A 16,803-nucleotide genomic window follows, 5' to 3' on the forward strand; every position below is an offset into this window, starting at 1 on the left:
GGGTTCAGAAGCCCCAGATGGCAGAAGGGCAGCACAGGCTCAGGGGCTGTGTGAAAACATTCCAGGTAACCTCAGAGAATTCACTGCCTGCAAATTGCTTCCCTTCAGTAAGTATATGGTGATGCTGCACCTTTGCTGTGTGTTCTGAAATGAATACAGGAAAAGCACTTACAAACCCACTATTTCTGCATGCCTGGGTTGCTGGAAAATAAGTGAGGGGAAGAGTAGGTTTTGTCCTTTTTAACTTGTCATCCTAGAGTCATCTCTTCAACCTCACAATCTCATAAAGTGCCTTTTTGACAAACTTAAAATAAAAGTATATTTTATGTGGCCGAACTTGATACCTATGATAGGAATTTGAAGACCTTGACTTAACTGAAATTGAAAGAATATATTAGTTGGCCAAAGGAGTCCAAAGATGGGGCTGGGCTGGAGGTGACAAAGGACACCAGGCAAGGCAAGATGCAGGATGCATTTTTAAAATTTGAACAGCCTCTGTGGTTGGTCAAGCATAAAAATACAGGCTATCCTTCTCACGCTGGCCTTCCCAGCTAAAGTTGCTATTTCCATGTGCTATTTCCATGTTCAGAGCCACAGGTCCCCGACCTTGTCAGCTCTCATAAGACTGGGGTGTTGTGAGTACGTGAGCAGCACAGCTCTGAGGGAGCCAAATCTGCATTTGGGGTTTGCTCCTGCCCCGTGCTCAGCCACTGCCCCACACAGGAGTTCACAGCCCTACCTGAGCTACAGCTTGCTGGGGAACTAAGGCTTGACCCCAGTCCTAGCTAAGGCTTAGTGCAATAATAGCCTGAAGTTAGTATTATCTTCCAGGCAAAAGCCCAAAGTGGAGTTTCAGAGATGTGATGGAGTTATCAGATTGTGCTACACCAGCCCAAACAGGCTGGGAGCACCCTCCTGCTCCATGCCAGGGCTGAGCTGGACCTCGCTGCTAAAAACCTCTGTGCTCAGCTCATGGTAGCTCATTAAATCCCTGTAATTCTATCATCTCTATGAGTCCTATTAGATCACACTCTGCCAATTAAAAATGCATCTTGTTTTCCTGAGATAATTTATTTTTTGACATCCCTTCCTCAGACCAGTGGCACATTTCATTACAGAAGTGGCTGCACTTCTGTGCTGGATATTTCTTAATTATAAACCTGCACATGCATGGAAAAGTAAGGACATCTCTTCAGGTCAGGGTTCCTGCACCAAGTCTGGGTCAACAGATGCTGTGTCAAGTCTCTACTTTCCCCAGAGGAGATGTCATTGTTTCTCAGCCAGCACATTTCAATAATTCATGACACAACTGGACAGGAAGGGAAACGGAGGTGGCACTGACTTAAATCTTACTTGCTGAAGAAGCAAATTGTTTTCCTCACATCTTTCCTCCTTATGCCATGAGAGCAGAGCTTCACCACCCTGTCCAGAATTCCTCTGTGTACAAAACAACAGCCATTAAGTCCCTTCTCCCTTCTGGGAAGATCCCAGCACAGGGAGGAGCTGGAGCTGCTGCAGAGAGCCCAGAGGAGGCTCCAGGGGGATCAGGGGATGGAGCAGCTCTGCTGGCAGGAAAGGCTGGCACAGCTGGCATTGTTCACCTGCACAGGAGAAGCTTTGGGCTGAGCTCAGGGTGGCCTTGCAGGGCCTGAAGGAGCCACAGGGAACATGGAGAGACAATTGACAAGGGATGGAGGGACAGGACACAGGGAATGGCTTCACACTGCCAGAGTGGGTTTAGATGGGATATTGGGAATAAATCCCTCCATGTGAGGGTTCTGAGGCCCTGGCACAGGTGCCCAGAGCAGCTGTGGCTGTCCCTGGATCCCTGGCAGTGCCCAAGGCCAGGTTGGACACTGGGGCTGGAGCACCTGGGACAGTGGGAGGTGTCCCTGCCATGGCAGGGGTGGCACTGGGTGGGATTTAAGGTCCCTTTCCACCCAAACCATTCTGTGGTGCTATGATTGACTCTCCTACATCAACACTTCACTGCGGCTCTGACACAAAGTAATGTCTGGCAAAATTTGAGTTAAACTGAGGCACAGGGAGCTAATGCACACTTTATTATAACACACACTTCACTGTGCTTCGGGATGCTGAAAGCTAATACAGGTTTCAGGAAATTTAGTACTACCTGCTAAGAAAAAAAAAGAAAAAAAAAAAAAAAAGGGACTCAAAGGAATTCTGCTCAGCCTTAATTACACCACACAGCTCTAATGCTGCGATCAGCTGGAGCCAGATCCAATAAAAGCTCCATCCGGCTCTCGCACAGCGCCCTACGTGAACCTGACTCTTTCCCTGGGCTTGCAGCCCAGAAACGAGATGCAGTTTTTATTTAAGCCATAATGCCTCAACTTTCCCCGGCAGCGCATCCTCCCTGAGCGGGTGGGTCCAGCGGGGCTCCCGAGGGAACCGCGGCCGCCGCCAGCGGAGCATCCCCGGCGCCGGCGGGCCCGGCCGTGTCCGGAGGGGCTGGGCCGGGCTGGGCTGGGCTGTACCGAGCTGGGCTGTCGGCCCCGGGGCGGTGAGGAGCCGTGAGGAGCGGTGGGCGGGAGATCGCGCCGGGCCCGCCCCGCCGCCGGGAGCGCGGCCAGCGCCGCCGCTCCAGAAGAGGCGCCGGGAGCCGCGGGAGCCGCAGGATTACGGTGCTGGCTCCGGGGGAAGGACAGCGCTGCGGCGGCTGGAACGGCTCGGCTGCAGGTGGGCAACTTCGGGGAACAAAGTTGGGGAGCGCAGAGCAACCCCGCATCCCTCGGGGGGGATGGAGCGGGGGAGCGGCACCGGGGACACGGACACCGCTCCGGGCGGGTGCTCGGAGGATGCAGCGCCAGGCACGGGCGCTCGGTACGTGCCGCTGCCCGCCTGGGTGATCCTGGCAGGTGCATTTGCGAGGCTCCTCGCCCACCTGCAGGGAGCTGCTGACTCCCCCAGCCCGCCTGTCCCGGGGGCCAGGGCTCCGCCAGGTGCCCGTGCTCCCCGGGGCTGGGGATGCGCTCCGGGTCCGAGCGTGCGGCTGCCGGCGGTCTGAGCGTTTGCACGGGGTTTGGGCTTTTTTCCCCTGTAAAATTGTTCTGAGTCTGGAGTTGCTCAAGTTCTAAGGCTGAGCGGCTCTGGTTTTGATTTTAATTAAATGCTAATTGTCTCTATTGCGAGAAGGCGCGCACAGAGCTCGCCCCCCGCTCTGGTGGCGGCGGGGCTCTGCCGTGTTGGTCTCTAACATCCCCCGCACCACGCCAGTGAAGGCTCGTTCAAAAGCTTATTCCTTTCCCTCTCGAATGAGAATTTCTCTCTTTCTGCACGTCCCTCGCGGCCGTTCGGGTTCGAATGAGTCGTGGGCACGGCGGAACTTTGCCGTCAGGCGGGCAGAGCAGAGCGAGCCGGCCCCAAGTTTCAGCCGTGGCTCGGCACAGCCGCTGCCTCCGCTCCCCGCAGAGCCCCTGCAGCGCCCGCCGGCTCTGCTGCTCCTTCTCTGAGCGCTGATCTGCCTTCTCCGGCAACTTCATGGCTAGTACCAGGCTGGCTGCGAGCTGCTGGTGTCCCCAGCATCGTGTTGTGTCACCTTGTTGCCAGTCCAGCGTGGTGCCTGCTGTGTTTAACCCAAATCCAAGCAGCATTTTGTCGGATGCGCCGGAGGGAGATCAGCCCGTTCCTGATGGGGAATGATCCAGCGATAGCCTTGGGTGGGAACGGGTTAGTTAGGGTTATCTTATTGGTGCCACTGGCACGCACACAGAATCAATGCTGATTTTTATTTGTCGTGTTTTACACGGGGGGAAGAATGTCAGTATTTCTGTTGAGTGCAAAAATCAAAACCAAGAGCTCATGAAGGACAAGAAACTCTCCAAAGTATTGACTGCTGTATTTTGCAAGAGAAACTTGAACTCCAGCTTAAGCTGCATGCCAGGCTTGTTCAGTGATTTATTTTTGAAATGTATGTGGGAAATTATGAACAAAACTAAAATCAGGAATGGAAATACTGAACTTGTAAGTGCTGAAAGTGTGTTAGTACCCATGTGAAATTGTTCCAGAAAGTTGTTTATCATGCAGGAGACTTCCCATAGTAATCTGGCAAATTCACTTGAGGGGAATTACTGGTGAAGGTGCTTAACTCTTGCCAAAACGCTGCTGACTTGGTGTTGGGGCTGCAGCTAGAGGTGCTGTGAGCTCTGTCCTGCCACGCTGGCTCTTTCCAGGGCTCCCAAAGATCCGTGCTACTTCTGCTTCTGTCTCTCGCTCCCCAGCAGGGGATGGGTGGAAGCACTGCTGGAAGCTGTGCTGTTTTCTGGAATAAAGCAGTGGGAGGTGCTGCTTGGCGCACAGGATCTGTGACAGGCTGCCAGTGGCTGTGGGGTTTTTCCACAGTGGGTTTGGTGGATGTCACCTCCATGGATAGAACAGGTAGGGGATGTCTAGCTGATCTGCAGCTTGGTTTTTTCTGTCTTAAGGAAGTTAAACTACTGGATTTTGGGGGGTTTGGAGTTGCTATGGGGTGGTGGCAAGCTCTGATGGTGACTCCTGTGGCTCTGTCACTCACTCAGCTCCAGTGTTGGTCACCTAAGTTGGGGTCTTGTCCAGAAATCTGAGCATGCACCCAGCTGGCTGCACACCCTGCAAGCCCTTGAGCTGGATGTGAAATATGGACCTACCTAAATTTGTTCTTTAAATTCCTAAAGATCACGTCACCGTGGCTAAGGAGCAGTGCCATATTTTCCTGTCACTTTTCTATAATGCTTCTGAAGTTTCCACCCACAAATGCTTCCAACCACTTGTGCAGGGGCGGTGGTTTTGGTTGTTTGTTTTTTTTTCTGAGCTAGCTTTGCTGTCTTTGATGTTGTTTATGTTTATGTTCTTGTGGGAGTTTTCCCATTGCAATACCACAAGAACATCTTAATGTTGTTGTGATACAGCAACAGGAGGTTTCTCCAAATAGATTCAATCTTTTTACTGTTCTTCCTGGAAGAGGCTGAGTCTTACAAGTGATATAATCCAGTGGTTTTCTATGTATGGAAGTGATCATCAGGATTTACTTTGATACCAGAAGACACAGATTAACTGCAGTCTGCAAACAAGATTTTTTTGTGTGTATTCACAGTGGTGTGAGGAATTCACCAAGCCTGCAGGGACAGGGAAATGGTCAGTGATGAGGAATGACTGGGGCTGGAGGTGAGCATCCCTCCTGACTTTGGATGACTTGAGAAATAATTATAAGACTGGTCTTGGTTTACTAGAATATCAAGGAAAAAGGGAAGTTTGTTCATTTGTAAAGTAATTTTTAATCCTCCTTGGTGCTCAGCTTGGAGCCAGGTCTGTCTTGTTCTGCTGTCAGATCCATAATCTGCCAGTTCATGCTGGGAAACCAGGGAACAGTGGATTAGAGTCCCCTGGGATGCACTGAAGTTGAACACTACTGGAGATAGAAGTGATGAGAAATGACTTTTTCAAGGGACCTGTGTGATGCAAGCCTTGCTTTAAGCTCCTGTTGTGCATGGGTGATGTCAAGATGGGTTAAATGGCAGGATACTCTGAAATTAACTTTTGTTTGGAGAAGCTTAGGAACCTGATGTTTTGGTTCTTCAAAGCTGAATGTGCCACAGGAACAGGCTCTGGAAATGGACTTGCCTTGGTGCTCTGCTGCTGCTGTCTTTAAAATATATCTGCAGTGACAGCAGTTCTTGTTCCAGGTATTTTTGGTTGGTTGGTTGGTTTTGCAGCTCTACAGCTGAAGTTTCCCTCTCTCAGCCAAACCAGGGAGAGTTCAGTCAGTGATTAGCCCATTGAAAAACAACTGGAATGCAGAAAAATGAAATTGGAAGAGCTGTAGTTCCCTCCTGTGCCTACATCTCCACCTTTGATTTAGTGAAGCTGTTTAGAATTGTAGCCCAAACTTTTCAGTGGAGATTTGATAGTCCACATTTTGTAGGACGTGGTGTAGGAAAATGAATTGCAGGAAAAAATTAAATAATTATCAGTGATACGTTGTGATGTGCCTGGTTAACCAGGCAAGGATTAGGTAAAGGCTGCAGGTTTGCATCAGCTGAGAAGTGCTTTCCTGATTCAGAGCTCAAAAAGCCACACAGTTCTCTGGTCCACTGAGACAGATGAAAACCAGATCAGAGCTGATGGCCTTTTAAACAGAAATGTACCCAGGAGAGCACTGCTGGGGTAACAAGAGTGGGAAGGGGGGGAAAAAAAACCTTTGAGCTTTGACTACAGTCAACTGAAATTTATTGTATATTGATTTATTTTTTTTTTAGTGTGCTGTCTAATACAAAGAAAAGACTTCATACAGAATGAGGGGAAGTGGCAGGAGTTCAAAAATCTTATAGATTCTCAGTCTTCTTGATTCAGTGAAGGTGGTGGGCAGCTGGTGAAATAATGGAGTTAGGTGGTATTTTATTAGTGTAAAGTTAAAATCTGCATGTTGAAATTTGGTCAGTTGAAATGCAGGTCATAGTGTTTATAGCATTGGCTTTATTTTTCAAGAGTAGTTAGTTTTATACCCCTAAAGTTTCACTTTCTGAGTGTAATAAAGTATAATAATATTATTTAAAATAAGTAATAACTTTCATTTGGCATAGCAGATGTAGGAATTTTTCCTAAATGATAACATCCAGGTATTTTTCTCTTGAAAAAATTATCTGTTAATTATTTTAAAGAATAATTAATTGACTGGCAAAGGCGTTGTGCTTCCACCTACGGGAGGCAGCAGTGGGAGCTGCTGAAGTTGTGCTCAGCCCTGGACAATCCCACCTGCATCTCATTCTCTTCTGGAGAAACCCATTTAATGGGAACAGCCAGGATTTGAAACCTGGACATGTATTTTAGTGTTTTCTTAATCCTGGTTACACACAGGAGGAATTTTATCTGTGTTTGACTGAATCATGAAATGCTTAAAATCTGGGCTGCAGAGCTGCCAGGCTGGGGGCTCCCAGAAAATGAGCTGTGGGCTGTGAAAGGAGTGAGTGGTGATAGGAAGAGAAAAGAAGGGTGCCCAGACTTGTCTGGGGGGGTTCTTTTTGTCAGGCAGCTCTTGGTTGCTGGCAAATACAAATAATGCATTTCTGAGCTGCGTTTGAGGGGGAAGCACTGCCTGTGATGGCAAGGGGTGAGCAGGAAAGTTCTGAAAAAAGTCTTTTTGCAGGGGAAATCTGACTTAAAGACAGTGCCACCAACCTCCCTGAGACCCTGGGGACCCTTGTGCTCCCTGATATTCTGTAGTTCCAGGATGGAGCAGGGCTCCTGCAGGCCCTCACCAGGTGTGTGAGCAGCTGTCTCTGCTTTCCTGAGCCCAGCTTATTCACAGAACGAGTCCAGAACTGCTAAACTGGTTCAGCTGTTCCAGATTCGTCCCTCCACACTGGGTTTAAATGAAGTGAACAAAATAAAGCTGATTTTAACCCTAGTAAGTCTCTAGTGTAGTGCACAAAGGAAGCTGTGGAGTGCAGAGCTGTTCTGGCTGAGTGAGGGGTGATGGACACAGCACTGCAGGAGGCACCAGGTAAGGGCAGGTCTCCTACCATTCCTGCAGATCTGTTCCTACAGAGCTATTCCTATATCCTTTTCCCTTGGTTTTGAGATGCATGGTTGAGGAAAGACCCATGTGTACATTCAATTTTAACAGAGAAGTGAGAAATCGTGAATTTTACTGTAGCTTTGAAAAAGTGGTTTGAGCCTTGTTGAAGCATTATGGTTAAATCCAGATTCCTTTTCCACCAACATTACAAGTGGTAATGAGCTACCCTGGTATTAACTATTCTAAAAACTCTCGCTATTCCTGGTTTTTGTCCCTGACTCTCTGAAAAAAATAAAAAAATCCTACTGCTTTTCTAGCGCTGCTGAAATCACAGTGCCATGTTCCTGATGTGGGAAGCATATTTCACTTCAATAGGCCTTGACAATTCTGAAGAGTATTACTGCTCAACATGTTCAGGCCTTTTGTGAAATGTAAAATATAATAAATTACAGCTGTTTGTAGCTGTAAACCTCTCATTGGAGTAAACTAGGGGGGGAAATCAACTGGTTTTCCACAGTCTGGCTTAATGTGAAGCATGTCCAGCATCCCTTTTGCTTGTGCTGAGGTCAGGACAGTAATTTCCAGTGTGCTGCAGTACTTGACTACATAAGGAGCAATTCCTGTCTAATCCAATCCAGGGTGGATCAGTAAATGATAAATTCTGTTTAGCTTGCAAGCATACAGATTTTCATAGTTCATTTGCAGAAGGATCACGCATCTCTGCATTTGAAGACATTCCATTTGTTGAAGTTGGCATCTCTTAGCATTCCTGGTGAAATGTGCAAGATGAAAAACACTGTTCTAATGACGTATTACTGTGGAGTATTTTACAGGGAGAAACCAGCAAATTCAGCTGGTATGATTGTTGCAGAAACCTCTGTTTATTCCCCTGGATATTGCAAAATATTTTGATTTTATCCTGCCTTCTTAAAGCTGGGTGCAGTCACCTGGATGTGTCTGTCCCACCCGTCCATCTGTCCTGCTGCTTGAGGAGAGTTGGATTGTAAACCCATGAAAACAGGGTTTGTTTTTGCCAGACTGGTGGGAATACTTGATTTTTGTGAGATGCTGGAGCAGGTAATATCCCTTGTTGTGGTCCTGGGTGGTGCAGTTTTCACATCAAAGGCTCATGACTAAAATATTAGCGTTTCTATGATGACTTTTTCTGTGTTTAATAGGAAATCTTTGGTGCTTGCTGCTGCGAGTGGGGTGCAGCTTGTTGTGTGGGCAAAGCAGAGTGGGAGGAGAGCTCTCTGCAGCACCCTGGGTAATTTAACATCTCAGCCCAGTGTGTTGGTGTAGCTTGTAAATGACAATAAAAAGAAAAGGCTGTATATGCATGTTTGCTCTGCCAGGGTAATTTATAAAGCAGGGTGTAATTGGGAACATTTCTGCCAGGTCACTGCTTGACCACCAGCACCTCTTTACCTCTGAAGTTTGTGTGCTCAAGCACAGGCTGCAGGACAATTAAATAATAAATGACCTTTTTTTCACTTTTTAAAAACAAATGTTCTAAAGAAGGAGGATGAAGAACCATTAGCATGTCCCCTGACATAGATGATTTCATTTCCACTGTTAGGATCAGCAGAAGACCCCAGGTTTCTATGGTTTGCAGTCCTCCAAGTGCATCACTTGAGCATTTAAGAGCATGTTTTCAGCAGTGTGCACCTCCTTGGGATAAAGATTTATTGATGCTGCAGAGCTGTTGTGTTTGTGTGAGAGTCAGTGGTGTATGAAAAGCACCTGTTTGCACACTGAGCTTTCCACCCCACAGAAAATGTTTTGTTTTTTTAGACTCAAGATCTCATCATTGATCCTAAGAGAAGATGTACCTTCATTTACCTGCCCTAATGTCTTCCTGCTAAAGGTGGTAGAAGTTGGCTGGCTAAATTCATGCCGAAAACTTGAGTTTTGTGTGTTGGAGTGGAATTCCAGTTTACCTGGACCTGTGTTAGCCCAGGGCTGAATTCACAGCCCGCAGGAGCTGTGTGCCATCCCTGCCTGCCTGCAGGGGAAATGCACTGAAATGGGTTTTTATCCTTCTGGGCAAGATGAGGAGCAGCAGCTTCTCATGTGTAACCCTTTGCCATTCTTGGGCATTGACTTCTTTTCTACTCTTGACTAAGCAAGAGTTAGCTTTCCTTCTAGAATGAGCTAAATTAATGTAAACCAGAGTTATTTTCCTCTTCGCCTCATTTTTGAGGGGCTGCATTCTCACACAACACTATTCCTCTCATTGATTGTCACATCTTTCCTGGTCTAAAAATTCTGTTGAAATTATAGTGGAGAAAGCAGTGAAGCCTTACAGAGAACTGTTTGTAGAATCAAATGCAGCTCTTGGAGTGGTTGCATACATGTGGTAGTTTTCCTTTTAGTTGTGGAGCTTAATCTGGTTATAGATCTTTCAGTTTTTCAATTTCTCACTGTAATTTTTGTAGCTATTTGATTCTGAATCTCACATTGACTATTTTTGCTATTGTATTGCTAAAGAAAATAAAAATTGCTATGGCCCTGGTGAAGAGCAGTGTTTTTGATGCTTTAAAAGCTGTAGTTTATAGTCTCTGAGCATCTCTTTTCCTCAATAAGCTTAAAATGCAAACAGAAGAGGTGTTACATCTAACAGTGCTGTTCTTCTGCTACTGTTAAATGAAGGATAAGTCAAGTTTCATGCCCTCTGCTCCTGGAATAAGAGACTGTGGATTTTGCTTGGCACTTTTTTCTGCAGCAGGTTCTTCCCTGCCACAGAGCTGTGCTTCACACACTGAAATCCCAAGTTTAGAAAGTTCCAGTCTTTCATCAGGTGCACTTGGAGACTGGAAAATTACTCTGCAGATCTGTCCTCCTGCAAAACAGGTAAAATAAGCTGGACCTTGATGAGGAAAGGCCCCTGGCTGCAGAGGGGAGTGGTGCCAGCCCCTGGGGTGTTTGCTGGGTGACACCCCTGGAAGTGGCGGTGGTGGCACTTGGTGCTTTCCAGAAGGCACTGAGGTGAAAGAAAGGACTTCTCCAAGCTTTCTTCAGCACCTGCCAAGGAGGACTGGAGTGTCTCTCTCCTGTTTGTTACTCCTTCAGTTCCCAGCTTGGATGGAACTTCATCAGCCTGTTTTAAGTCCTTAGGGCTTTGACCTCGTCCCTGTCCTGTCCCATAAATGGCCTTGCTGAGGCCCATTGTGGGTTGATAGGTTTATTTCCAGATGAAGAGTCTGAACAGCCCTCAGTAGTTGTGTTTGGTGACTGGAATGGCTGCAGAGGTTAAACTCCTTTCTGAAGCTCTTCTACTTTCAGAAGTACCACCATAAAGCAGCTTCTCATAGTCGGGCTCCACTTAGAAATGTGAAATAATCTCTGGCTCAGAAGATGGGCTCACTGTGCCATTCCCCAAGTCATGCAAGGGAAACATCAAGGAAAGCAAACATGGAACTCATCTCCTTACTAAACCATACCTAACTTTTCCTGGACAGATTTTTTTTTTTTTTTTTTTGAGGGGACTTGGTTTTTTTTCTTCTTTCCTTGCTCAAAGGGCAGGATGACTCCTGAGATGTCTGTCCCAAGTGTAACTTATCCTGAGCACTGTTTGCCATCACTTGCTGGATGTGCTCCAGAGTTAAGAAAGTTGCATAAGCTCCTTATCTGGAGCTAAGCAGCTTAAGGAAGTTGCAAAGCTCCACCACCACGTGCTTCTCCTGTGGAGCTGTTTTAACACAGTCCTCTCTTCCCCCAGCATCTGAACATCCTGATGGTGCAGATTTTGATAACCTGCTCAGTTATCTCCTCCTGAAAGAACGAAAAGCTCCCAGACCTTTGTGCAGCTGTGGATACAGAATGAAAACATAACAGTAAAATGTGTGAAACAGATAGAAAACTGTGCTGTGGTTTGGGATTAAATCTGGAATTTTCTCCAGTCTGTTCTCCTTCTGAGATGGGCTCTTGATTACTTCATGCAGAATAGGCATCAGTTCTGATCTGGGTCATTGAATCCCTTTAATTCCTTACCTGGTACCTGCTGCCTTTTTGAGAACCTTGGGCATTGTCACAGTAGGTGTTTCCAGCCTGAAAAATTGTATGCCTCAAACTTGTAAATCCCTAATGACATAGACATAATTACTTCTAGTGTCCAAGGATGTTCTCTGTCCAGCAGAAAATAGTCCAGAGTGACTTTTTTAAGAGAACTGGGCTTGGAATTTTTATTTGGAGCATATAACAACACCCTGAACATAAAAATGATTTTTTTTTCTCTGCAGTCAACCTAGCAAAACAAGCAGAAGGAAAAAAAAGTCTCCTGTGTCCTGATGCTCCTTTACAATATTGTAAAAAGGGCCATCTTCTGCCAGCCCTTGGCTCCCTGCAGCAGGGAGAGAGGAATCAGCAGTTCCTCTGTATTTTCAGGAAAATTTTGAAGTGCATTATTCCCCAGAATAAGTGCTGCAGACAGTTAAGTGCCTGTAATTCTAATGCAAATTTCTTTTAATTCTAGATTGGTAAAGATCCACATTTTTCTTTTCCAAAAGGCTCAGCAGCTTGTCCAATAAGCCTAATTAAAGATGGTAATGGACATTCCGTTCTCAGATTGATTTATTCCTATGCAAAGTGATTTGAACTGGTTAAATGGCACCTGTGCAAAGGGGTTGAGATACAAGCAGGGATGGCAGCAGAGAGCTGATGTGGTTTTCTTATTGCCACAAAAGAAATGTTAATGTTGCACTGATGGAAAACCCATTTACTCTTTCCTTTTGTAAAGTTTAACTCACAATGAACTTACAGAGAATCCCAGAGTGGATTTGGGTTGGAAGGGACCTTAAAGGCCATTGCACTCCCATCCATGGGACATCTTCCACTGTCCCAGGCTGCTCCAAGCCCCGTCCAGCCTGGTCTTGGACACTTCCAGAGATCCAGGGGCATCCACAGCTGCTCTGGGCACGCTGTGCCTCTCTCCAGGTGCAGGAAACTGCAGTTATGGGCACACTTGTTATTTGTTATTTATCTGGTTCCTTGCAAACCCTCCTGAGGGATGCATTGTTCCACGAGTTTTCTTTGCATTATGTGGAGGATTTATAAAAAAAAAATGCAGCCTTTTGTTTCACTGGGATATGTTTTATGTGCCTGAGACTTTCTTGACTAAAATGGTTTGGTACTTCTAGAAACAAAATCCCAGCAAGGCTGTATCATCAATGGGCAAAGCTCTATGATTGTGTTCTTCTTCTCCATAAGTCAAATATATGGAGATCCAATTAATATTATAGGAAAGTGAAAGAAGTCTTGAAAGTCTCCTTTAATATTAGGCTTTGAAAAATCCTGCTTCTCTGATTCATTGTGGTCAGGTGAATTTAATGGTCTGCTTAGTCAAAAAAGAAAAAAATAAAAAAAGAAGAAAAAAAGCTAAAGGCTCCAAGAGCCTTTGTAGAATTAAAATTCTTTTTTTCTGAGTTAAAACACACATTGCAGGCACAGCTTCAAGTACTCTTGTGCAGGATTTTTTTGTTGATGAGTTTATACTTTGTTCTTGTGTTAATGGTACCAGTGCAAGCCAGGCACAGTGTGTTCTTCAAGGCTCTGATTTTTACCTTCACTCCTGTACAGTGAAGGATGCAGAGGTGTCCCAGATATTTCAGCAGCTGCAGCCTCTTTCAGGCCATGTGAAAAAAGATGTGACTCCTCAAATTCCATATTCAGCTTAGAGTAACTTCTCCCTGTGAGGAAGATGAGAACCCATCCAATATATGTGACACGCACAAATATCCATTCTTCAGAGAGGATCTTTCCTCCTGATGATGGTAAAAATGAAATGCAGAAGATCTGGAGTTCTCTGGGAAGACATCTGGAAGGAGTTCAGGGATGCTGCTCCTAGATCTGAGAGGTTTGGGGAGAAGTATTGGGTAGGACTGTGTTTTAGCACAGAAAAATTCAGATTTAGTAGTGGATTGAATTTATGTTGCACATCTCTAGTCTCTGTTTCTAAGGGACCTCTGGTGTCTTCTGGCCTCTTCCTTTGCTGGCTCAAAACACAGGGCTGCTGTTAAACCACATAAACAGTTTCCACTCTGTGCTTTAAATCAAGGTGCTGGTGGATCTTGCTAAAGGGAATAAAGCAGCTTTGTGTGCCTGTAGCCCAGTGCACAAGGGCTGAGCTCTCTGGTTCAGTGGGTTTATTGGTTTTTAAAGAATTATGAATTTAGTTTGAGGTCATTTCTGGAAAAGCACTTTCTCTTGGTCTGTAGTACACGATTAATGGCGAGAGCAACGCCAAGTGCATTAAGACATGAAGTGAACCTTGGAGATCTGAAAGAAAAACAGCATCTCCTCAGGCCTGGGGCTTGCTGCTGCTTTCCTGTTAGACATGGTGCAAAAGAATTGTTGCTTTCTGAGGGAAAGTGATATTTGGGAAGTGGAGCTTTTTGGTTAGTAAAGCTCCCAGTGTAACTTTTCTGGAGTTGTACCTCAAACTCACTTCGGTGCCGTAATTAACCTCACAACAGTATCAACATCATCATTGTGAAATAAAGCTCCTAAACCTCAGAATTTAAATTTGTGCTTGTTTCTCCATCCCCCTGCATGGGCTCTCTCTGCGTCACCCTTGTGCAGATTTGTTTTCCTGCCAGGGCAGAATGCCAGGGCATTTTGTATCTTGGTACTTTCAGTACTTTACAAACCAATTAACCTCTCTCCCCATCTTCCTTTCCTTCCTTGTTTTTCAGACCTTTGTCAGACAGAGATTTTCTAATTTGAATTTAGTTCCTAAGTCAAGAAATTGATTTTTTCAGCTCTTTAGATGCTCTTAGGTTCATCACTACTGAACCTTATCTTGCTGTAGCTCTCTGCTCCTTCCAGTTTTGTTTGGGTTTTTGGAGTTTTTTTTTTAAACCAAAGCTGTCAAACTTGCCCAGCAAAGCCAGTGGAGTCTTTATCACACCTAACCTTGTACTGATATTTAAAGAGATCTTGTTAAGTAGTTTAAATACTTGGTTGTTTGGGGTTTTTTTTCTCCCTGAAAGTGAGGCCTCATTACATGGGAAGGCTAAAAGAGGTGTTCCACAGTTGTTTGGCTAAAAATGCTGGTTTTCTTTGCTGTTTTTGGTGGATCAGCCACATTTGCATGCATTAATCTTGGGATGGGCTGTAACATTCATCTTTTAGTGTCAGTAGAAGAAAACTTACTGGAATTTAACCTCTAATTTCTGCTTTTTCCAAATCATGGTCTTATGCTGAGACTTATTTTCCTGAAGAAACAAGGAACGATTATACCCAGATAATAACTGTAATGTCTAGATTGTACAAAACTGAGATGAACTTTCCCTTCCTTTCCATCTCAGGATACTGGCCTCCTCCAGCAGTGAATTAATGAAGCACGTGTATCTAAACTAATGCTGGAGTGAAGTGGATTAATGAAGGGGAGCAGGGATGTGGGCAGCAAAACACAGAGAAAGTGAGGAGTGGAGGAGGTGGTGAAGTGTTCATTAAAATGAAAATAATAATTGAAAAAAACATATTCTGTGTTATTAATAATAACCATAAAATGGTTTGATTCTCTTGCTCTCCTGTCATGTGCACTCCAATCAGCCGCACTCATCCCCTGAACATCTCTAGTGGGATTCTCATGGTTTTGTTCTGCCTCCTGGTTGGGTGTTTCTTCTCTTACAATCTCACTTTTTGATAAATATCTCTGCTGCTGGTTTGAAATTTGGCTGAAATGCAGTATTCAATTCTCAGGCAATGTATCATAGTTTCCTTTGTTAAAAAGAAAAGCAACTTTTTCACAAAAATATTTGAGCATTTTATTCCTATTCATAAGAGAGGAAGCTCTCAGACTGAAGAACTTTTCAAGTGAAACTTCATAGACATCAATGCAGATTAAGCTGCCTTGGTCTCAAGAAGTAGAAGGGGGAAAAAAATGTGCAGAAATGGGTTCAGCTCTAACCATTCAGCTGTGACTTTGAGCTTTTCTCTCCTTTCACATCAGTGCTCTATGCTGCAGGGGATTATTTTCCTGCATGTGACTTGGAGGGAGATAATCACAGACAGGATAGATTAAGGGTACCTGTGGCCATATCTCCCAAAGCTCAGTTCCTTCCTGAAATTGGTGAATATTTCTATCAAGCTCCTCCATTCCCACTCTCTCTCTCTGTGTGTGTGTATATATATTTGAAAAGAAAAAGCTGGAAAAGCTGTATATAAATGTAAATTTCACATTTTTATTCCTCTTGTTTGCTTCCCTGCTTGAAGCATCTATCCCATTTTTCTCTCTGACTTTATTACTTCTTGGGAATGAATTGTTCTTTTCTGATTAAACACAGACAAAACATCTCCTTACCTGTTGCATGTTGGGCTGTAAACAGATGTGGTGCTGGAGCATCAATTTTATGTCAGCTTTGGTTTGGGGAGTTTCACTGATGTTGGTCAGAAAGAAACAAATGTGTAATAGTAATAAAATATCAAATTCACACCATGTGTAGGATCCATTTAGAGGAAATCATCTGCCTTTGTGTCATGTAGTACATTTATTTGTTTGAGTTTTTGATGGATTAGACTCCCTAATGTTAAAAACCCAAAATAAAACCAGCCCAGTCATCAGACATCATCTGCAGGGCAATGGAAAAAGGCTGTCCTGTCTTGCTCTGAGTAAATTGGCCAGAAAAGTCTGCATTAAAATTCATCATTTAAGAGTTTAAAATCTGCTGTCTTGGAGGCATTTTCCATTTAAAAGCAAAGTTGAGGCCAAAGTTTTTGTGGGAAGTCCCAATTCATGGTGGCATTTGGGTGGGAGAGGTGCAGCTTCTCATCTTCACATCTGTTAGGAATTCTTTTTAATTTCTATTGAGAAAAAGAAGTGACTGTACTGCTTTTTCTGGAAAATTCCTGCCTAATGCAGTGCACAGGTCACGTTTTGAGGTTGGATTGGCTGTTTTAAAGATGTGGTGCTGTATGGGGGGATCTCTTCCTGTATTGTGTTGATCATATGACAGAAATGCCATTTAAATGGAATAAATTTTCTTGGCACTTTAGCATTAATGAGGCTTGGGAAGAGGAAAGAGAGGGTGAGAAGGAAGAGGTTTTTCTGCTATTCTCTCTTCAGTACACATTAAACTGATACATACATATATATATATATCTGTAAATACATGTGTGTATGTGTAGGTAGCTACACATTTTGCTGTTTACCTTAAAAGGTCTCTGGAGTTTTTCTGTCCCAAAGTGTCTGGCTGTTTAATTTGTCAGCTCTAAAGGATTCAGCACAGAATGATTTCCTCACGTGTTGCAGTCTAAGTTGTCAGTGTAAGGGAAGTTCAGTGGGTTGG

At 44.8% G+C, this 16,803-nt stretch overlaps 1 protein-coding gene across 1 annotated transcript in view; it reads left to right on the top strand.

Moving 5' to 3' along the window:
- The first annotated feature begins 3,622 nt into the window (after nucleotides 1-3,622).
- LOC121350554 (contactin-3-like) overlaps nucleotides 3,623-16,803 on the top strand; it is a 92,549-nt gene continuing 79,368 nt past the window's right edge. Inside the window, exon 1 of the mRNA XM_041461973.1 lies at nucleotides 3,623-3,690. Coding sequence (XP_041317907.1) covers nucleotides 3,623-3,690 — 68 coding nt within the window. The remainder of the gene's footprint in view (nucleotides 3,691-16,803) is intronic.

The sequence above is a fragment of the Pyrgilauda ruficollis genome, unplaced genomic scaffold (assembly GCF_017590135.1).
Source record: "Pyrgilauda ruficollis isolate IOZ18807 unplaced genomic scaffold, ASM1759013v1 scaffold10, whole genome shotgun sequence".
NCBI lineage: Eukaryota > Metazoa > Chordata > Aves > Passeriformes > Passeridae > Pyrgilauda > Pyrgilauda ruficollis.